The following is a 23,763-nucleotide window of genomic DNA, read 5'->3' as shown; positions in this document are numbered from 1 at the left end:
CCAGCCTGGGCAAACAGGGCAAATCCTCGTCTCTACAACAAATACAAAAATTAGCCGAGTGTGGTAGCATGTACCTGTAGTCCCAGCTACTCAGGATGGTGAGTTGGAAGGATTACTTGAGCCTGGGAGGTTGAGTCTGCAGTTAGCTGTGATCACACTACTGCACTTCAGCTGGGGCAACAGAGCAAAATCCTGTCTCTCAAAAACAAACAACAACAAAAAAAGCACGATCTTAGATCTGATGGAATTAAATTAGAAATCAATAATAGACATCAGGAAAAACTTCAAATATTTGAAAATTAAGCAATATGTTAATAAATAGACATCAAGTAAGCAAATACAAAGGAAATTGAAAATATTACAAAGTTGATTCTTTCAAAGTATCCACAGAATTGATAAACCTTTTTAGCTAAATTGATCAAGAAATAACAGAAGACAGATTACCAATAGAGGAGCAAATGGTATTGCCAATAAAAGGCTATCATCATTGCAGATTCCACATACATTAAAGGCATAATAATGGAATATTATAAGCAGTTTTTTTGCAAAACTTAATAACGTAGACAAAACAGATTTTCTAAAACAATCTTATTGAAACTGAGTCAAAGTAAAGCAAGAAGTATGCCATTTGTAGTATTAATTGAATTCATAATAAAAAGCTATTTCACAAAATTAACTCCAAGTTAAATGGCCTTATTGGTGAATTATATCAAATAAGAAAGAAATATCATTCTTCCACAGAGCAATAGGGAACATTTTGCAACTATACTTCAGAGGCCAGCATAGCACTAACATCATAGCCTGAAAGGCAATATAGCAAGAGAAAATTACAGACCAGTATACTTTTTGAGTACATTAGCAAGAATCCTGAGCAAACTATTAATATTTGCAAAGCATAGCTAGTAAGAATATAAAAGATATATATAATACATAAGAATTTAAAAAGATGTATAAAAGATACCTTTTATATATCTTTTTATATAATATAAAAGATAATATATAAAGAAAAAGTTCGTTTTTTGTTAGGAAAGCAAAGTTAAACATTTGAAAAAGCCGTTAATGTAATTAATCATATTAATTAACAGAATAAAGGAGAAAAATCGTGTAATTATTGCAATAAATTTAGTAAAAGCATTTGACAAGATGCAACACCCATTCATGATGAAAATCTCTCAGTAAACTAGTACAGCGTGATTATTCTCAATCCAAAAACCTGAAATGCTCCAAAATCCTAAACTTTTTGAACACCAACATGGAGCGCAAGGGAAATGCTCGTTGTAGTGTTCAGGATTTCAGACTAGAGATGCTAAATTGGTGTAATGCAAATAATTCAAAATTTAAAAAAATCCAAAATTGGAAACATTTCTGGTTCTAAGCGTTGCAGATAAGGGCTACTCAACCTGTACTAGAAGGTAATTATTATTTTTCATTCTGATAAGGGACACCTACGAAAACTCTACAGCAAACTGTATGTTAATTATAAAATATTAAAGTGTTTTTACCCAAGGATCTGGAATAAAGGAAGGTGTTCGATTTTCACTGTTTACATTTAGCATTGTACTGAAAATCTTAGCATTGCAAGAAAGCAAGAAAAATACCTTGCTCATATTCACTTGTATAGTTTTTTTGCTAGATTCCTTTTGACTAGATTCCTTTTGATTTCTGAGATACACAGTCATGTTGTCTGCAAATAATGACAGTTGTATATCTCCTTTTTTTCTAAATTCTGTGTAGCCAGGAATGCCATCGCAATACTGATTTGTTATTAACTGCGTACACGTTGCAGTTTGCACTGATGGCCCCACTGTTACTGGATACTGTCCTTAAAAATTTTTGGAAATGAGATGAACTTGCCACTACCTGTTAGCTGAATGGCTAAATGAATTTCCCACCATCTCCTGTCTGTAACTTCCCCTTACAACCTAATTTGCATGCCCCTGAGTGATAACACAAAGGCCGTGTTGCTTACTACTTTAGTGGCAGAGGAGGCTTGGAAACGTGATTATATGGCATTTGCAGCAGCTTTAAGGTAATAGATGGAATGGAGTTTCTTGTTTGTCAGACAGATAGAATGACAGTTTCCATAGAAAGTAGAGGGAGTACTTTCTAAAGAGGTCAAAAGCTGTAAAAGAGATCGTCTGAGGGACCTATTTACTATTTCCTAAGATTTTCCGGACTTAACACTTATATTAAACCACAGTATTATGAAACTATTTATTTAGACCACATTGTTTTATCTCCCTGTGTTTATAGAGCTATATCATGATTTTCTCTCTGTAATAGTCTCTCACTCTTCCACATTCTTTGCCTGGTAGAGACTTTCAAGACCTTATTGAAGTTAACTTATATGCAATAAAATGTACCTGTGTTGTATGTATAATATGTAATTAAATGTATACTTTGCATTTTAACAAATGTGTGATAAACTGTTAGAATATAAATTGATACTATCTTTTCAGAAAATAATTTGGCTGTGTGAAGTAAATATTTAACATTTAAAATACTCTGACCCAGCGACCCACTTCTAGGAATCTCTTATCTAGAAGTAACAGAGTACATACACAAGGGTATTCTCGAAAGGATGTTTCATTGCAGTACTGTTTGTAGTAGAAAATATTTGAAAAAGACCTGAATATTCATCCACAGGAGAGTGACTGAATAAATTGATATATCTGTTACCGTAGGATAATGTTCAACTATAAACCTAAATTGATATATTTTAACTAGGAAAAATGTGCTTGATATATTCAGTGACTAAAGCAAGTTATAGACCAGTAGTTGGTTACAGCTTTGTGTGTGTGTGTGTGTGTGTGTGTGTGTGTATCCATTCAGTCAGCTAGTCATTACAGTATTTTGCCAAGAAATAATGGCAACTTGTACTAAGATGATGTTGTAGAGACGAGAGATATAAATGATTTCAGGGTATTTTGGATATAAATTTAAAAGGATTGGGTGATATTTGGAGGGGAATATAAGACAGAAGGAATTGATTTTGTCTCTCAGGTTTCTGTTTTTGGTGCTAGATTGATGGTAGGATAGTTATTAAATAGCAAATACTTAAAGAATACTAGATTAGAGGGGGGAGATCATGAGTTAATTTTAGGTATTTTGAGTTTGAGGAGATTTTGTTATATTTGAGCAAAAATAAGTAGTAGAGACATGTAATGGGTCTGGTGCTCAATGGAAAACTATTGACTAGAGATATAAATTTGGGAGTCAGTTGCTGGGTAGCTGATAATTGAAATCAAGCACATTGTGAAATTGTCTAGAGAGACAATTTTGGATAGGAAGAGAAAGGGGCCTAGAATCAAGCCCCAAGAAATACAACATCAAAGGCCAGATAGATGAGGATAAACCAAAGGAAGCAGGGAGATGATAGGATTACTGAACACAAAGGAAGAATGTATTTTAAGGAAGAACTCATCAATAATAACTGAAAATGCTTTTGCTCACATGTGTGGTCAATCCTTAGTTAAGATCTATTTCAGTGAAATGATGGCAGCAGAAGCCATGTTGGAATAGGCTGACGAGTGAATAAAAAGGAGAGGATATGGATATAGTAAAATAGATAATTTTGTAAAACTGGAAAAGTTACTTGTGTTTTTATGTCAGTAGCAGCCAAACGTGGAATAAAAATCCAGCTACTTAATTGTATGTTATGTATAGAAAAAAGGCATGGAAATACACAAAAACGTTAACAGTATTTGGTTCAAGATAGAGGAAGTGTTTATGATTTAAACTTTATTTTTTAGTTTTTCTACTTTTTAAACTAAGCAAATATTTTGTAATAGATGATAAAATATGGATTATCGACCGGGCGCGGTGGCTCATGCCTGTAATCCCAGCACTTGGGAGGCCGAGGCGGGCGGATCGCCTGAGGCTGGGAGTTTAGACAGCCTGGCCAGCATGGTGAAACCCTGTCTCTACTAAAAATACAAAAATTAGCTGGGCATGGTGGCAGACGCCTGTAATCCCAGCTTCTCAGGAAGCTGAGGCAGGAGAATCACTTGAACCCGGGAGGCGGAGGTTGCAGTGAGCCTAGATCGCGCCATTGCATTCCAGCCTGGGCAACGGAGTGAGACTCCATTTCAAAAATATATATATATGGATTATTTATTTGTCAAAAGTCTAGTTAAGAGACAATCCATCTAGTTACTTGAACAGAGAAAATTTAATGTGAAGTTTAATTAGGTATAAAGTTGTTAACTAGGTAAATGCTAGATTAAAAAGAATATAGGAATCACAGAGGTGGCTCCTACAGGAAGCAAACAGGGTTGGCATAAGATGGGGAAGAGGTTTTAATTAGTAAAACTTAGAAACTTTAAGAGGAAGGAGTATCCAAAGCTGAAACTCAGACCTCTGATGAGAGTGGGCTAGCAGGTTATTGCTGGTGCTGATGTCTTTGGGGTGGGTGATAGTTACTGATGTCTTTGAGGGTGATAAAGCTGGTTCTACGAGTATTGGAGAAACTTCCAAATGGATCCAGCTGCTGCTATAGGACGGGACTCCCCTTGCTGATGTGAAGTCTTAGAAAAGCAATCCAACATTGGGGCCTGAGCATATCCCTCCCTGCACATTGTGCCAGATGTACCAGGAATGCAAGTCCCTGACTGCTCTTTACCCGTATAATCACAATTGTGCTTGTAGGGATGAGGTAATGTCTTACCCTGGATAAACAGGCTTACTGTCACTTACTATAGAAGAGATACCACAAGCTGAATGTTCTCCTATAATGTAACCCGCTGTGTGTGCAGGCATTCATCATGGGCCCTGTGCATCATCCCAGTGCAATCGGGATGGAGGTGGGGCATATACAGTCAATGCGAATGAACTTGAAGCTTTGGCTGCTACTTTACTATAAATAATAAAGTCTTTTAACTCTGACCCAGTAGTCTTGTGTCTTCTGCCAACATTTATGAAATTGTGGCAGGCTGACTTATTAGCTTGCAAGTATAATAAAATCTTAGATTTCATTATGAGTTTTAAAATTATTATTTGCAGTTTCATTTTAAGAGGGAAGTGTGTGTGAATATGTTTCTGTCTCTTTGTGTTAACCCTCAGTTTTGCAGTGACCTCCACTTGGTCCTGAGGAACAGCCATCTAGCCTTTAAGGGTACACGTGCTCACGGTGATACTGAAAAATTTATCCAGAATGCAGTATAGAGAGTGAAAGAGGGAAAATAAGCAAAAGAGTTGAGAGATGAAGGTACATTGAGAGGTTTCAGAGAAGATTTGGTAGAAGTCTCGGATGAGTTTAATGGAACAAATAATATGTGAAAAGATAATCAAGAACAAAGAAGAAATATTAAAAGCTACCAAAGAGAAAGGGCTGATTACTTAAAAAAGAATGACAGCTGTCAGTGGAGTTCTCAGTAGCAATTTATGTCAGAAGATTTTAGAGTAGTATCTTTAAACTGCTGAAATAAAATAGCTACCAACCCAGAATTTTATATTAGACAAACTGTCATTCAAGAGGGAAGATACAAGATAAAAGACAAAGAGGTATACACATCAATTAATAGAATATTTTTGAGGAATTTATTAACTATAAAAATTAAGATTAGATAATGCAAGGTGTAGGAGTGTGTGTATGCATGTGTGTGCACATGCATGTGTGTGTGCGTGGTCAAGAACATGGACTCTAGAGCTGGACTGCCTGGGTTTAAATTCAGACTAACTGCTTAACTACCTGTCTGACCTTGGGAAATATATTACTTATTCATTTTATGTCAGTTTTTCTACTCTGTGAAATGGGGGCAAAATTAATACTTATCTCACTGGCTTGTTGTGAGGATTATGAGTTAATATGTTTGTCATCATCATCATCATCATCATCATCATCATCATCATCATCTCAACATTTTTGTAGAACATATTAAAAAGTCCTTAAAGCCCTTGCCTGTCAATATCACATATTAGGGGGGTAGAGTTGGTATGGAAATGGGAGGAGATAATTTGTTTATTTTAAATCTCTGCGCCTTTTGTCTTAATTTATTCAATACTTGTTGAGCATCTGCTATATGCACTGTTTTAAGCATTGAGAACAAACAGATTTAAAACAAAGAAATTCTTGTACCCCATGTCTTATGTTTTACTGTGGGGAATAAATAAGATAGATATGTGAGAGAGTGTGTGTGTATACATTTATACAGTCATGTACCACATAACTGTGTTTCAGTCAACAATGGATATGATGGTGGTTCCATGAAATTATAATGTAACTGCAAAATTCTTATTTCCTAGGGGCATTTTAATGATCTTGACCCTGTGTAGGCCTAGGCTAATGTTTGTGTTTGTGTCTTAGTTTTTAACAAAAAAGTTTAAAAAGTAAAAAAATAATTTTTTTAATAGAAAGTGGCTTATAGAATCAGGATATAAAGAAAGAAAATATTTTTGTACAGCTGTAAAATATATTTGTGTTTTTAAGCTAAGCATTATTATAAAAGAGTCAAAGAGTTTTTAAAAAAAAAACCAAAAAGTTTATATAGTAAGGTTATAGTAAGCCAAAGTTAATTTATTATTTTGAAGGATAATTGTAAAAAATAAATTAGTGTAGCCTAAGTGTACAGTGTTTAAATCTACAATAGTGTTCAATAATGTCCTAGGTCTTCACATTCACTCACCACTCATCCTCTGACTCGCCAGAGAATTTCCAGTCCTGCAGGTTTTGTTCATGGTCAGTGTCCTGTACAGATATACCATTTTTAATCTTGTATTCTGTATTTTTACTGTACTTTTTCTATGTTTAGGTAAACAAACACTTACCATTGTGTTAAAATTACCTACAACATTCGATAAAGTAATGTGCTATATAGGTTTGTAGTATAGGAGTCATAGACTGTACCATATAACCTAGGTGTGTGGTAGGCCTTACCATCTAGGTTTGTGTAAGTATACCCTATGATGTTTGCACAATGACAAAATTACCTAATGATGCATTTCTTAGCACATATCTCTGTCATTATACATGATGGAGCATACACTGTTAGCAATAAGCCCCCAAGGAGAAAAATAAAGCGGGATGGGGCATAAAGGATTTTACATTTCAAATAGGGTGGTTAGGGAGTCCATAAAAAGGTAACATTTGTGTGAAGACCTGAAGGAGATTAGCAGGTGAGGATATTTTTTGTAAGAACATTTAATAGGCCTAGCAAATGAAAAGACGATGAAATGAAAACATACCTGGCATCCTTAGAGAACAACAAAAGAGGTGAGTGGAGCTGATGTAGAGTGTGTGAGGGACAGAGTGAATGAAGGAGAGTGCATGAAGGAGGGGGGTGAAGCCATAGAAGGTTATGGGGATACATCTTTGATATAGGTATATACCCTTTTTAAGGACTGTGGCTTTTGCTCTGAGTGAGATAGGGAATGACTTGAGGATTCTAAACTGTTGACTTCTATTTAACACTCCCACATTGACTGCTTGATTGAGAATAGGCTGCAAAAATATTATCTTAGTAACTTAAGTACTCTAATAAATAAAACAAGCATAAGAAGCATGTATAGATCCTAATGTCACTTCCCTCCTCAAGAATCTACAGTGGTTCTGTGTTACCTATTGTGTTGTTGTCTTAACTTTTTTCTTTTTCTTTTTTTTTTTTTTGGGAGACAGAGTCTCGCTCTGTTGCCCAGGCTGGAGTGCAGTGGCGTAATCTCGGTTCACTGCAACCTCCACCTCCCGGGTTCAAGTGATTCTCCGGCCTCAGCCTCCTGAGTAGCTGGGACTATAGGCATACACCACCACACCTGGCTAATTTTTTGTGTTTTTAGTAGAGATGGGGTTTCACCATATTGGCCAGGCTAGCCTCAAACCTTAGGCCTCAAGTGATCCACCCACCTTTGCCTCCCAAAGTGCTGGGATGATAGGGGTGAGCCACCACTCCCAGCCTGACTTTCATTACTTATACTTTAAAGCTCTTCGTAATCTTGCTACATTGTGTCTGTTAAATTTTATTTCTTCCAGTTCTTCTGGACCTAGGGTCAATTCTTCTGATCCTAATTCTTCTAAACCTAGGACTGATTTTAGTGTAGTTCCATTACTTATAATTTATTCTGATAAAAATAACTGGAAGGTTTTACATTTTACATACAATCAATACATGAAAGTCTTTTTCTATGACTGAAATGTTTGGAAGTCTTCTTTTAAGTACTTTTGAGCCTCTTGAACCTGCGAATAATTTATTTACTTTCATCATTTTATCAGTCAAGAGTCCTAGTTTCAGGAACCAGAATCCATTTTAGCTAGTGATTTATTTGAGGCTACTAACAGCTGACAATCTTTGGGAAAGTTAGGAAATCAGATACTTTTGTTACACACTTGAATCCCTGAAGCCAGGAGAAATGCTTAAGCGTAGGATGTAGCTGATGAGTACCAGTTTTATTGTCTTCATTACCCCTATGGTATCTATGAAGCTAGAGACCAGTCACTAGAACGTCTATTAGAACTACCACAGAAGAATCAAATACCTCCACCACAGTGCTTCCAAGACAAGCAGCCTCCCATCATGTGACCACTGCTTCAAATGTGCTCACTTGTTCACTCTAAATGTCACATACTTGTTTATACTTGGCAGTGCCTTGGTCATTCTAGCCCCTTAGCTGGAGTGGAGTCTGGCAAATGTTATGTATAATTTTCCATTCTGTGCAATACATGAAGGTATGCTTGAAAGAGGATTTGAATGGGTTTTGAGTATCTGTTACATTCATAATAAAAGAAATGAGAGTTAATATCCTTTTTCTACCATCGGATGGGTAGTAGTCAACAGTTTGATAACTTTTGTATTAACGGAGATATCATGAAAGAGCCACTCATAAATTGCTGGTAGAAATGTAAATTAGTAAAACGTATAAGGGCAAATTGGTAGTAACTTACCAAAATTTCAAATGCTTATACTAATTGAGACAACAAATTCACTTCTGGAATTTATCTTAGATAGCCATATACTGTAGAAACAAATGTCCATTAATAGAGGACTGAGTAAATAAATTACAGTATATCCATAAAAGAGGAAATTCTGCAGTCACCAAAGAGAATGAGATGGTAGCCATTTGTAGGCTGCTTTGGAAAGCTCTCCAAGGCACAAAACAATAAGTTAAAGAAGCAAATTCAGAATGTGTGATATTCTGTGTTAGAGAGAGACAGAGACTCTGAGTGTGTGTAAATTGCAACAGAATTTCTGTTTTTGTGAGGGTTTGGGAATGAGGATTTTCTTTGACATGATCAGGAACCACGTATACCATGAAACTGATTTGGCACGAAATACAAAGAAGATACTAGGTGGTTGCGTTATAAAAGGAATTGTGTGGCTGAGGGACAGAACTGAAAAAGAGACTTAATTTTTTACTTTTGATACTGTTTGGATTTTGTATTATTTGCCTGCATTGCATACTGAAAACTAATTTGCTGTTGCCTACCAAAATATTTTTCTGAAAAGAGGGAAGATAAGTCTAAAATATATTGTTAAAGAGTTTATATATTTGTGAATAAATTAAGATTTACATACTATGTGAGGGATTTTTTCTCAATGACATCAGGGTGTTGTTTTCTTTTAGACCTGTCTACTATAACTGTTTATATGTTAATTGCTATTAATGACACAATATTTTTAGCTGAAAATTAGACAATATATTATTGGTTTATTCTGGGAGTGAATTGAGCATGCTTTCTATTGAGAAAAAGTTTATATTTGTAGGTCATTTTATCACTTGTAATTTTATATGTAGAAAAGATGTGATACAAAAATGTGTGATTAACAAATATGTAGTATTAATATTAGTTCCTAGATAAGAAGGTTGATTCCTTTGTCTTCATTGTAAACAGAAGCAATTATCATTTGCTATATAAGGTAACTTGTCTTTACTAGCATGTAAATGTTAATAAAGAGAGAACTGATTTTACATTTGCTTTTCCTAATTAATGAGATGGATATGAGAACATTATTACAACTTTGACTTTAAATTATAATGTTTTTCTTTGGAGTTTTGATGTTAAAGTAGGTATTGAAGGAAATGGTAAACTGTAGATGTGTGAGTATATCTAATTAAAAGTTCTGCTGAGGCACTTTTGCCTTGTTGAGGGAACTTTGGAACATCTTAATGAGGGACAGAGTGAATGCAGCTGAGTGCATGAAGGAGAGAGTAATGGGGATACGTTACCTCTATGATATTTCCTTATCTACTTGTACGTATTTCTCTCTAATGTTTTCTATCCCCAGTAATGTTGGTATGCTTTATTATAATATAATCTTAACTCAAAATTTTGATTCATTCCAGATCTTCAACTACTTATTATATTATTAGTAGAATCTAATAATACTTTTATCAAAAGTATTTAGCTGCAGTAAAAAGATGGAATTTTAAGTAACCAATCAATTCGCAGACCATTTGAGAGGGGATAGACTTGACGCATATAGGAGAGTGTGCTACTTTTCCTAACAGAACATTATGACCCAGTCACAGTTTGGAATCTGTAAGTGAGTGGTCTCTAAAATTAAGTACACACACTTATCTGTTGGGATATACTAAGAAAATAGTAGAAATTTTACTGTATACATCTTGATAATACTACATGCTAAGAAAATAGTAGAAATTTTACTATCTATATGATTTTAAAAGTTTGGAAACCACTGATATTTAGGCAATTAATTTTGGATATCAAAAAAGCAGCAATTGGGACTGACAAATGAAGCGTTTATAACTCTCAAAGTAAACTTAGCATGTGAACTCAAATGTTTTCTTTCCTTTTTTTAAATAATATGATTAAACCTTGATGGAAAATTTTGCAACATAACATGTTCAGAGTAACTTAAGGGCATTTATGCAAATTAAGTTACCTCTTTTGCTTATATTTTGAACTAAACCTGTTTACCTTGGATGAAAAATCCATAGCCTAATGTTTCTTCTTACATTTTTTGCCAGCTGAAAATAGACTATCAACACCAAAACTATGTCCTTCCTTTTCAATTAGTTGTAGTTTCAGGCCTTTGAATGGTTAGCTTTCCTTAGTATCCAGTTTACAAACATATTCTCTGATTGCCAGATACTGCATGGTACCAATGAGATGCTTTTTCCCACCCTGTGCTCCCGTGTACCTAGTACCTTGTGCTATGTATACTATGAGAGAGAGAGAGCGCAATAAGTAAATGCCTCCTAATGGCTATCATTTATGAATATTCATGTTTTAAATCTCAGATATTCAAGATTAAAGCAGTGCAATTGGCTGAGAAACTCCTTCCTGCCTTTAACACACCTACTGGGATTCCTTGGGCAATGGTGAATTTGAAAAGGTAACTCTATATGGGTATTCTTATTCTGGAAGAATTATTTTGACCTTTTTAGTCTTAGAAATTTCTAATGAGTCACCACCACATTTTTTAAAGACTTATATTGTTTTTCTCTCTATATATAATCTTTATTTTCTTCTGTGTATATGCATAAATGTGTTTCTTTAAAACATTTTCTGATTTTTAAAATATGTCCTTTACTTTGAAACAGGTTAACTGTCTTAACTTCATTGCAGTTTTTACCACTTGTTTCTCTAAGTCTAGATTTCTCTTCTTCACCTGTATGGTATACAGTATTTGTTTCTTTTATTTGCTTATTTGTTTCCATTTAGTGCTAGAATAGGGTCAAAGTACATTCCCCCTGTTTTTCTTTTTATATACCACCTGCTGATCTTCTAAGTGAAAATAGAAAATAATATACCTAGAAATGAGGGCTTCCTATTGCTGAATGTCATATTAAAGATAAAGACATAATTCATGATGTTGACTGCGGGGTTTTTATTGTAGCATCTATGCTATTGAAGTTCAAAGTGAACTCTTAAGCATTATTCTTTATAATCTGTTTTATTCTAATTGAAAACATTGGTTTTTTACATAGAAATAGATGAAATGTTTTCTTTGGACAACTTTATAAATTATGTAAAGATACACAATTAACATTTGAATAATGTCAGCATATTTGAACTTGCGTTTAAGTAATTTATGCTGACTGAAATTTGTTCTGTTCATTTTTTCTCCTAGTAAAATTTATTTCTCATAATGTTGGAATTTGGAAATTACCTAAAAATTTGATTGTTGTTCTCCTTGCCTTCAGACCCTTTAGAATAAAAGTTAGGAACGTTTATTTTTCTAGAGATGTGAATCTATGACATTATTTTAAAAAATGACTCGATTTTAGTAAAATGTTTCTAATTGAAGAACTTTATTGAGTTTAGATTTACATTGAGATGTCAGCAGCATTTAATACTGAACATTAAATCTAACTTTACTATCTCTGATTTCATGCACTATATATAGTGCAGATTACCTCCTTGGTGAGGAAAAAGCTGGTTGGCGTTCCAGAGCAAGCTCCATGGAAGGATATGGCCAAGTGATATTGTGTATACACTTGTTCTCTTTCCTTAGCTTTGTGACAGATTTTGTGATATTTCTTTCAGGATCATTGTCAGAATCAGACATTATTATCTACTTAGATAATAATTAAAACTTAATTCCGATAGGAAGACAGACTGGAGGTTCTTTTGTTTGTCTACGTAGAGGAAAAGAACTTGAAAATCAAGATTAAATTGCAGAACTTCTAATTTAAGATTGAGATTAAAGTAAAAAGGTTTCCAAGGACCATGTTGTGAGCTTTTTATAAGATAAATTTTAATTTAATTCATTTGGTATATAAACAAATACATAATTTTACTTGAGTTTTTATATCATGAATGTAATTATTTACCTATTTAAATTTTTTTAAATAAATTTTTTGCAGAGAAGGGATTTTTTTTTTTTTTTTTTTTTTTTTTTTTTTTTTTTGAGACGGAGTCTCGCTCTGTCACCCAGGCTGGGGTGCAGTGGCCGGATCTCGGCTCACTGCAAGCTCCGCCTCCCGGGTTCACGCCATTCTCCTGCCTCAGCCTCCCGAGTAGCTGGGACTACAGGCGCCCGCCGCCTCGCCCGGCTAGTTTTTTGTATTTTTTAGTATAGACGGGGTTTCACCGTGTTAGCCAGGATGGTCTCGATCTCCTGACCTCGTGATCCGCCCGTCTCGGCCTCCCAAAGTGCTGGGATTACAGGCGTGAGCCACCGCGCCCGGCGCAGAGAAGGGATCTTATTTTGTTGCTTAGGCAGATCTCAAATTCCTGGCTCAAGCGATTCTCCTACCTCCCAAAGTGCTGTGATGATAGGTGTGAACCACTGCACCTAGCATTATTTACCTGTTTTTTAAAGTTTTTTTTTTTTCTAGACTGGGGTCTACGCATTTCCCACACATAGGCCTTCCGTCAGTCTTGATGACTGAAAGCCAACGCATCTTAATAGTCTATCGTATTTATCTTCTACAATATGATACAGCAGACAGAAATAAAAGCAGAGCTTTTTTTGTAATCTTTATTTGTTTTATCACTTTAATGGCTTGCTTTTCGGCTTATCTTTCTCACTCAATAATACTCCATGGAAACATGATTCCAAGTTACTCAGTAAAGATCTAAATAAATCTTTGTGATGAATACCGAGTGAGAAATGGGATAGTTATACTATAATTTATTCATTAATTTTCATATCAGTGGTATTTGTTTCCATTATTTTCTTACCACAAACATTGCTACAATAGCATCCTGTTATACATGTCCTTATGTAGTAGGAATTTTATTTCTTGGACAGTGGTTCTCAAGAATACGATTGCTGTATCAAAGAGCGTGTGCCTTTTTTTTTCTTTATCTGTGGGACAGATTTCCAGATGTAGGATTCCTGGATCAAAGGGATATGTAGTTTTAAATTTAATAGATATGGCCAAAATGTGTTCCAGAAAGACCATAGTACATTTCCACCAACAATATGTGAGAGTCTTTAAATGTCTGCAGGTATAAATTCTTTTTAATTTTTGACACAGTGGTTGCTATAAAATATTCATTGTTTGTATTTTCTGACTAGTGAATTTGAACATCCTTTTCGTAAATCTATTGGACATGTAGATTTGCTTTTTTGTGAATTGTCTATTCCTGAGTCTTGCTTGAGTTCTTTGTCTTTTTCTAATTAATTTATAAGGTGTTTTGTAGATTATAGAATTCTTTTCTCTCTACTCTTCTGTTAGTCTGTCTTTATAATAATTTATGATTAATAAGTTTTAAACTTTTATATATTCAAATATATCTTTTATAACTTTTAGTTTACAGTCTTGGTTAAAAAAATTGTCTCCATCTATATATTTTTTACATTCTTTGAGATTTCCACAAAAGCTTTGAAATACTGCTTTTCTAAAAAAATTGAAGTATGGCATTAGTTGTGGAGTTTTCATCAGTTACATCAATTTCCTTTATAAGATTGAGGAAATTTCCTTTTATTCCTATTTCACTGAGATGTTATTGTTGTTGTTTTGTCATGAATGGACGTTAAATGTTGCCAGATACTTTTTTTTCCATCTATGGAGATAATCGTAAGGTTTTTCACTTTTATTCTTTTAATATAGTAAATTACGTGTAAGATTTTCAAATGTTAAATCAACCTTGAATTGCTAGATATTCCTTGGCCAAAATGTATCCTTTTTATATTTTGCTGTATTTTATTTCCTAATACCTTTTGAAATTATATGATGGATATTGGTAGGAATTTTATTTTTGGATTGCCTTTGTCAGATTTTGGTGTGAGTTACCTGGTCTCTTTAAATGAGGCATTATTAAATTATTAAAATCGTTTTTTTCAGAAGTAATTCTGGAGTGCTGTAGTTACTTCTTTCTTAACTGTTTGATAGATAGACCTAAGTGCAACTACCTGGGCCAGAAATTTTCTTTATTGGAAAGTTTTTAATAACAAATTAAAATTTGTGTTTGTGTGTGTTTGGAGGGGCCTGGTTTGGAGATAAGGTCTTGCTCTTTTGTACAGGCTGGAGTACAATGGCACAATCACAGCTCACTGCAACCTTGACCTGCTGGGCTTAAGTGATCCCCCCATCTCAGCCTCTGTAGTAGCTGAGACTACAGGTGTGTGCCACCACACCCAGGTAGTTTTATTTATTTTTGTAGAGATGGGGTCTCACTGTCTTGTTCAGTCTGGTCCCAAACTGCTGAGCTCAAGTGATCCTCCTTGGCCTCCCAAGGTGCTAGGATTACAGGTGTGAGCCACTGCACGCTGCCCAAATTTTCATGTGTGTGTGTGTGTAAATTTATATACGTATATATGAAAATTTATATATACTTTATATAATATATATAAGGTATATATAAACATATATCTTATATTCAGATTTTGTTTTATTTTGTGTCAGTTTTAGTTAATTTTAAAGAAATTTCTTTATTTCACTTAAATTAGAAAATTTGGTGTAAAGTTGTTCTTGCGTTACTTTCTTTTACCTTTCATCTTTGTAGATTCTGTGGCGACAACTACTTTCATTCCTGATTCTAGTAATTTGTATTCTTTCTTTTCTCTTTACTAGTTTACTGAGGCATTTGTCAAATTTGTTAATCTTTTCAAAAAAATACTTCTGTTTTTGTTAATTTTAACTTGTTTTTGGTTTTATTGATTTCTGGTTTATTTTTATTATTTCCTTCTCTTTTCTTATTGGAGTTACTTTGCTCTTTTTCTGGCTTCTTACATTGGAACTGTAGGTTGTATCTTTTTTTTTTTTTTTTTGAGATGGAGTCTCGCTCTGTCGCCCAGGCTGGAGTGCAGTGGCCAGATCTCAGCTCACTGCAAGCTCTGCCTCCCGGGTTCACGCCATTCTCCTGCCTCAGCCTCCCGAGTAGCTGGGACCACAGGCGCCGCCACCTCGCCCGGCTAATTTTTTGTGTTTTTAGTAGAGAAGGGGTTTTGCCGTGTTAGCCAGGATGGTCTCGATCTCCTGACCTTGTGATCCGCCCGTCTCGGCCTCCCAAAGTGCTGGGATTACAGGCTTGAGCCACCGCGCCCGGCCGGTTGTATCTTTCTACACCGATCTTATTCCTTTCTCTCTTTTCCTGCCATAAACTACTGTTTTTCTATAGAGCTATAAATTTCCCTCCAAGGACTGCTTTAGCTACATTCCAGAAATTTTGATATTTTTTTTTGTTGTTATTCAATTCAAAATAGTTTCTCATTTCCTGTAGAACTTTTTCTTTGATGCATTAGTTTTTTTTATAATTGTGTGGTTCAATTGCCAAATTTTACGTGGTTTCTTAGATATCTTATTGTTTTCATTTCTAATTTCATTGTGGTCATAAAAATTACTCTACAATTTGAATCCTTTCAAATTTATTACAACTTGTTTATAGCTTAGCGTGTAATCTTTCTTGGTAAATACACTTGATAAGAATGTGTATTCTGCAGTTGTTGGGTGTAACATTCCGTATATATCAGTTAGGTTAAGGTGGTTAGTGGTGTTTAGATCATGTATATCTTTCCTGATTTTTTGGTATAATTGTTTTATGCATTCCTGAAATGAAATGTTAAAATATCCCAAGTATGACTGTGGAATTGTCTCTTCTCTATTTCTATCAATTTTTTGCTTCATGCATTTTGATGAAGCTTTACTCTCAAGTACTTAGACATTTATTATGTTTTCCGATGACTTGAGCCTTTTGTTATTACAGTGTGTCTTCATCTCTGGTAATGCTTTTGTCTTGAAGTTTATCAGATATTAATGTAGCTGCTCTACCTTATGCTTACTGTTTTCATGGTTTATCTTTTTTCCATTTATTTTCAGCTTCACTGTATTGTTTTAACTATAGTGCTGCTTTTGGAGATAACATATAGTTTGGATCATAATCCAAATTTTGTTATTCAGTCTGACAATATTGACATTTTACATCATTTAGCAATAGGTCTAGAAAAATATTTTGTATCAACACTTTATATATATTTATCTCATAGTTTTTAAGAGCTTCATAATATAATGCTTAGGAAAATATTGACTTAAAATTAATTCTGTACTAGTGAACTAATAGATTATTTCTAGATTTTAATACTATCAAAAAATATTGGATGAAGTATCCTGCATATGTTGGAAATGGTGTATGTGTGTGTGTGTGTGTGTGTGTGTGTACATATACATGTGTTGGTATGACTTTGGCAGAAATAGTGGATCAAAGAATTACATACATTTTTTTTTTTCTGTTGATAACGTACTGTGTTCTAGAGAGGATATGCCAGTTGACATTTGCTTAATAAGTGGGTGACAATGACTCTTATCTAACCTTTTGAAAATACGGTTTACTTTTACTTATCAGATAGGTAAATATAAAATCTTGTTTCAATGTTTGTTTTATTATTTGAGTGAGATTGAGTTTATTTTATTCAGTGGATAGCCTTTTTATGTCCTTTGTTTGTTTTTTATTGGCTATTTTTAAAAAAATCAATCCTTAAGATATTTTTGTATGTTAGCTAGATTAGTACTTTGTCATGTAAATTGCAAGTTTTTTTTTTTGCTATTAATAGCATAGTTTGAAGTGGAGTAATGTGATGCCTCCAGCTTGGTTCTTTTTGCCTAGGAATGTCCTGGCTATCTGAGCTCTTTTTTGGTTCCATATGAATTTTAAAATAGTTTTTTCTAATTCAGTGAAGAATGTGAGTGGTTTAATGGGAATAGCATTGAATCTATAAATTGTTTTGGACAGTATGGTCATTTTCACGATATTAATTCTTTCTGTCCATGAGCATGGAATGTTTTACCATCTGCTTATGTCCTCTCTGAGTTCCTGGAGCAGTAGCTAGTAGTTCTCCTTGAAGAGGCCCTTCACTTCCCTTGTTAGCTGTATTCCTGGATATTTTTTGTGGCAGTTCTGAATGGGAGCTCATTCATGATTTGGCTCTCTGCTTGTCTGAATATGTTTAAAAGAAAACTGAACATGTTTTAAAGAAAGAAAATTCAGATATCCAACAATAAACTTTTATAATATCCGTAATCCAATCAAAAATTACTTTACTTTATGGTATGCAAAGAAGCAGCAGAAAAATGTAGCCAATTATTCTGTAGCCCAGAGAAAAATCTGTTCATTGAAACAGACATGGAAATAACAGAGGTGATGAAGACAGCAGTAAAGGACTTTAAATAGCTATTGTAAGTGTGCTTGAGGATTTAAAGGCAAATGTGAAGAATGGGAAAAGAGATTTTAAAAAGGACCAAAGTGGAACTTCTAAAGGTGAGAAATATATGAAATAAAAAATTTACTTGACAAGCTTAAAGGCAGATTTGACAATGCATCAGAAAAGATCAGTAAGCTTGAAGACAAAACAACAGAAACCACCTAAACTGAAGCACAGAAAGAGAAATAAAAAGCTGGAGTATGGAGAGAGGCATATCCAGTTACCTATGGGGCAGTGTCAGATGGTTTAACATACCTGTAATGGAGTGATGGGAGTGGCGAATTTGGGAGTGGGAGGAGTGGCTGAAAAACTACAGGCATGAATTGTTCTATTGTGCTTTACTTAATTGTTCTTTGCAGATATTGCTTTTTTCCTTTTTATTTTTATTTTTTAACAAATTGATGATTTGTGTCAACTGTGTGTTGAGCAAGTCTATCAGTGCCATTTTTCCAACAGCATATATCACATTTTGATAATTGTCACAATAGTTTTAAGCTTTTCATTATTATTACATCTGTTATAGTTATCTGTGATCAGTGATCTTTCTTGTTACTCTAGTAATTATATAGGGCACCATGAACAAGCAGTCATAGATGATGGCAAACTTAATCACTAAATGTTGTCTCTGCTCTGACTGCTCCACAGAGTGCATTCTTCCTTCTCTCTCCTCCTCCTTGGGCTTCCCTACTCCCTGAGACAGAACAATGCCAATAAATAACCTTTCAATGGCCTTGATGTATTCAAGAGACCAGAAGAATAGCATGTCTCTCACTTTAAATTAAAAGTTAGAAATAGTCTGGGTGCAGTGGCTCACACTGTAATCCCAGCACTTTGGGAGGCTGAGGCATGCAGATTGCTTGAGCCTAGGAGTTCGAGACCAGCCTGAGCAACATAGTGAGACCCTGCCTCTACAAAAAATACAAAAATTAGCTGGGCATGGTGGTGTGTGCCTGTAATCCCAGTTACTTGAGAAGCCAAGGTGGGAGGATTGCTTAAGCCCAGGAGGCAGAGCTTGCAGTGAGCTGAGATCCTGCCACTGCACTCCAGCCTGGGTGACAGAGCCAGCCCCTGTCTCAAAAGAAAAAAAAAGCTAGAAATAATTAAGCTTAGTGAAAGAGTCATGTCAAAAGCTAGGCCTCTGGTGCCAAACAGTCAGCCAAGGTGTGAACGCAAAGGAAGAGCTCTTGAAGGAAATTAACAATGCTAAGCCAGTGAAACACATAAATGATGAGAATGTGAAATAGCCATATTGCTGACATGGAGTAAGTTTGAGTGGTCTGTGTTTCTACACAGATGAACCCAGCTACAACATTCTTTTAAGCCAAAACCTAATGCAGAGCAAGGCCCTAAGTCTCTTCACTTCTGTGAATGCTAAGAGAGGTGAGGAAACTGCAGGAGAAAAGTTTGAGGCTTACAGAGGTTGATTCACGAGGTTTAAGGAGGGAATCTGCCTCTGAAACATAAAGGTGACAGGTGAAGCAACAGTACCAGTAGAGTGGGACATTGCTGAAAAGATGCCTAAAAATGTGGAACAACTTTGGAACTGGGTAACAGGCAGAGGTTGGAGAAGAAGAAGACAGGAAAATGTGAGAAAGTTTGGAAATTCCTTGAGACTTGTTGAATGGCTTTACTTAAAATGCTGATAGCGATATAGACAATAAAGTCCAGGCTGAGGTGGTCTCAGATGGAAATGAGGAACTTCTTGGGAAATGGAGCAAAGGTGACTCTTGTTATGTTTTAGCAAAGAGACTGGTGGCATTTTGCTCCTGCCCTAGGGATGTGTGGAGCTTTGAACTTGAGAGAGATGATCTAGGGTATCTGGCTGAAGAAATTTCTAAGCAGCAAAGCATTCAAGAGGTGACTTGGGTGCTGTTAAAGGCATTCAGTTTTATAAGGGAAGCAGAGCATAGAAGTTCAGAAAATTTGCAGCCTGACAATGTGATAGAAAAGAAAAGCTCATTTTCTGAGGAGAAATTCAAGCCTGCTGCAGAAATTTGCATAAGTAACAGGGAGCCGAATGTTAATCCCCAAGACAATGGGGAAAATGTCTCCAGGGCATGTCAGAGGTCTTCATGGTAGCCCCACCCATCACAGGCCCCACCCATCAAGGCCTAGAAGGAAAAAATGGTTTCATGGGCTGGGCCCAGGGTCCCCTTGTGTGCAGCCTAGGGACTTGGTGCCCTGCATCCCAGCCTCTCTAGCTGTGGCTGAAAGGGGCCAACCTAAAGCTCAGCCTATGGCTTCAGAGGGTGCAAACCTCAAGCTTTGGCAGCTTCCATGTGGTATTGAGCCTGCCAATGCACAGAAGTCGAGAATTGGGGTTTGGGAACCTCCACCTAGATTTCAGAGGATATATGGAAATGCCTGGATGTCCAGGTAGAAGTTTGCTGCAGGGACAGGGCTCTCTCTCTTGGAGAACCTCTGCTAGGGCAGTACTGAAGGGAAATGTGGGATTGGAGCCCTAACACAGAGTACCTGCTGGGGCACCACCTAGTGGAGCTGTGAGAAGAGGGCAACCGTCCTCCAGACCCCAAAATGGTGGATCTACCAACAGCTTGCACCAAAAGCTGTACTCAATGCCAGCTGGTTGAAGCACCCAGGAGGTTGGGCTATACCCTGCAGAGCCATAGGGGCAGAGCTGCCCAAGGCTGTGTGAGTCCTCCTCTTGCATCATTGTGACCTGAATGTGAGACATAGAGTCAAAGGAGATCATTTTGGAGGTTTAAGACTTGACTGACCTACTGGATTTCAGACTTGCATGGGGCCTGTAGACCTTTATTTTGGCAGTTTCTCCCATTTGGAATGGCTGTATTTACCTAATACCTGCACACCCATTGTATCTATAAAGTAACTAACTTGATTTTGACTTTACAGGCATGTAGGTGGAGCGGACTTGGCTTGTCTCAGATGAGACTTTGGATGGTGGACTTTTGAGTTAATGCTGAAATAAGACTTTGGGGGACTGTTGGGAAGGCATGATTGGTTTTGAAATGTGAGGACATGAGATTTGGGAGGGACCAGGAGCCAGATGATACGGTTTGGCTGTGTCCCCACCCAAATCTCATCTTGAATTCCCATGTGTTGTGGGAGGGACTCAGCAGGAGGTAATTGAATCATGCTGTTATCGTGATAGTGAATAAGTCTCACGAAATCTGATGGTTTTAAAAAGGGGAGTTTCATTGCACAAGCTCTCTTCTCTTGTCTGCCACCATGTGAGGTGTGTCTTTCACATTCCACCATGATTGTGAAGCCTCCCCTGCCATGTGGAACTGTAAGGCCATTAAACCTCTTTCTTTTGTAAATTGCCCAGTCTCAAGTATGTCTTTATCGGCAGTGTGAAAATGGACTAATGTAGCGTGATGGCGCACACCTGTAGCCCCAGCTACTTGGGAAACTAAGGTAGGAGGACTGCATGAGTTCAGGAGGCAGAGCTTGCAGTAAGCTGAAATCGTGCCACTGCACTCCAGCCTGGGGGACAGAGCCAGATCCTGTTTCAAAAAACAAAACAAAACAAAAAACAAAACCCAGCCAGGCGCAGTGGCTCACACCTGTAATCCCAGCAGTTTGGGAGGCTGAGGAAGGCAGATCACCTGAGGTCAGGAGTTTGAGACCGATCTGGCCAATGTGGTGAAACCCCATCTCTACTAAAAATACAGAAATTAGCTGGGCGTGGCGATGCATGCCTGTAATCCCAGCTACTTGGGAGGCTGAGGCAGGAGAATCTCTTGAACCTGGGAGATGGAGGTTGCAGTGAGCCAAGATCACACCACTGCTCTCCAGCCTGGGCGACAAGAGCAAGACTCCGTCTCAAAAAAAAAAAAGTTGGAAATAATTAAGCTTAGTGAGGAAGGCACGTGAAATTTAAGCTTAGTGAGGAAGGCATGCCAAAAACTAGGCCTCTCATGCCAAACAGTCAGCCAAGGTTTGAATGCAAAGGTAGAGTTCTTGAAGGAAATTAACAGTGCTGTGCCACTGAACACATGAATGATGAGAAAGTGAAATAGCTATATTGCTGACATGGAGAAAGTTTGAGTGGTCTGCATAGAAGATGAAACCAGCTACAACATTCTCTTAAGCCAAAGTCTAACGCAGAGCAAGGCCCTGACTCTCTTCACTTCTCTGAATGCTGAGAGGTGAGGAAGCTGCAGAAGAGTTTGAGGCTTACAGAGGATGGTTCATAAGGTTTAATGAAGGAAGCCGTATCCATACCATAAATGTGACACGTGAAGCAGTAAGTGCTGATGTAGAAATTGCAGCAGGTGATCCAGAAGATCTAGCTAAGGTAATTGATGAAGGTGACTACACTAAACAACAAATTTTCAAGGTAGATGAAGCAAGTTTCTACTGGAAGAAGATGCCATCTCATAGTTAAAGAGAAGTCAATGCTTGGCTTTCAAGGACAGGCTGACTCTTGTTGGGGGCTAATACAACTGATGATTTTAAGTTGAAGCTAGTTCTTGTTTACCATTCTGAAAATCCTAGGGCCTTTAAGAATTTTGCTACATCTACTCCCTATGGGGTCTGTAAGTAGAACAACAAAGTTCAGATGAGAGCACATCTGTTGATGGCAGAGTTTAAGCCCACTGTTGAGACCTACTGCTAAGCAAAAAAGATCTCTTTCAAAATATTACTGCTCATTGACAGTGTACCTGGTCACCCATTTTCTGCAGTGAAGATGCCCAAGATTAATGTTGTTTTCATGCTTTCCAACATCCATTCTGCAGCCGATGGGTCAAGGTGTGATTAAGACTCTCAAGTCTTACTATTTAGGGATTGCATTTTGTAAGGCTATAGCTGCCGTAGATGGTGATTCCTGCGAGAGATCTCAGCAAAGGAAATGGAAAACCTTCTGGAAAGGAGTCACTATTCTACATGCCATTAAGAACATTCGTGATTCATGAGAGGAGGTCAAAGTATCAAACAGGAGTTTGGAAGAATTTGATTCCAGTCCTCATGGGTGATTTTGAGGGGTTCAAACTGAAGTGGGGGAAGTAACTGTAGATGTGGTGGAAATAGCAAGAGAACTAGAATTAGAAGTGGAGCCTGGAGATGGGACCGAATTACTGCAGTCTTATAAGACTTGAACGGATGAGGAGTTGCTTCTTACAGATGAGCAAAGAAAGTGGTCTTGAGATAGAATCTACTCTTGGTGAAGAAGCTATGAACATTGTCAAAATGACAATAAGGATTTAGAATACTACGTAAACTTAGTTGATAAAGCAGTGTCAGGATATGAGAGTGGACTCCAAGTTTGAAAGAATTTTTGCTGTGGACAAAATGCTGTCAAACAGCATCACATGCTACAGAGAGATCTTTCGTGTTACACAGAACTGAAACAGGAAGAATCAAATCAATACAGCAGACTTTATTGTTGTCTTCATTTTAAGAAATTGACCCAGCCACCCCAGCCTTCAGCAGCCACCACCCTGATGAGTCAGCAACCATCATTATCAAGGCAAGACCCTCCACCAACAAAAAAGAGTATGACTTGCTGAAAGCCTCAGATGATCATTTGCATTTTTAGCAATAAAGCATTTTTCAAATTAAGATATGAACATTATTTCAAAATAATGCTGTTGCACACTTAAAAGGCTACAGTGTAATGTAAATATAACTTGTACATATACTGGGATATGAAAAAGTTTGTGTGACTCATTTGTTGCAATATTTGCTTTATGGAAGTAGTCTGTAACCAGGCCCATAATATCTCTGAGATATGCCT

General features: G+C 36.5%; 1 protein-coding gene across 4 annotated transcripts in view; it reads left to right on the top strand.

Annotated features, from left to right (window-relative positions):
- The window catches only part of LOC105479101 (mannosidase alpha class 1A member 2), a 168,703-nt gene that overhangs the window by 62,306 nt on the left and 82,634 nt on the right, over positions 1-23,763 (top strand). For all 4 annotated transcript variants that reach the window (XM_011736913.3, XM_071092678.1, XM_071092275.1 and 1 more), the window contains exon 6: positions 11,191-11,285. In XM_011736913.3, the coding sequence (XP_011735215.1) occupies positions 11,191-11,285 (95 nt within the window). The remainder of the gene's footprint in view (positions 1-11,190; positions 11,286-23,763) is intronic.

This window comes from Macaca nemestrina, chromosome 1 (assembly GCF_043159975.1).
Source record: "Macaca nemestrina isolate mMacNem1 chromosome 1, mMacNem.hap1, whole genome shotgun sequence".
In the NCBI taxonomy this organism is placed as follows: Eukaryota; Metazoa; Chordata; class Mammalia; order Primates; family Cercopithecidae; genus Macaca; species Macaca nemestrina.
Note: the sequence above shows the minus strand (reverse complement) of the source record. Positions and strands in the feature narration are given on the sequence as shown.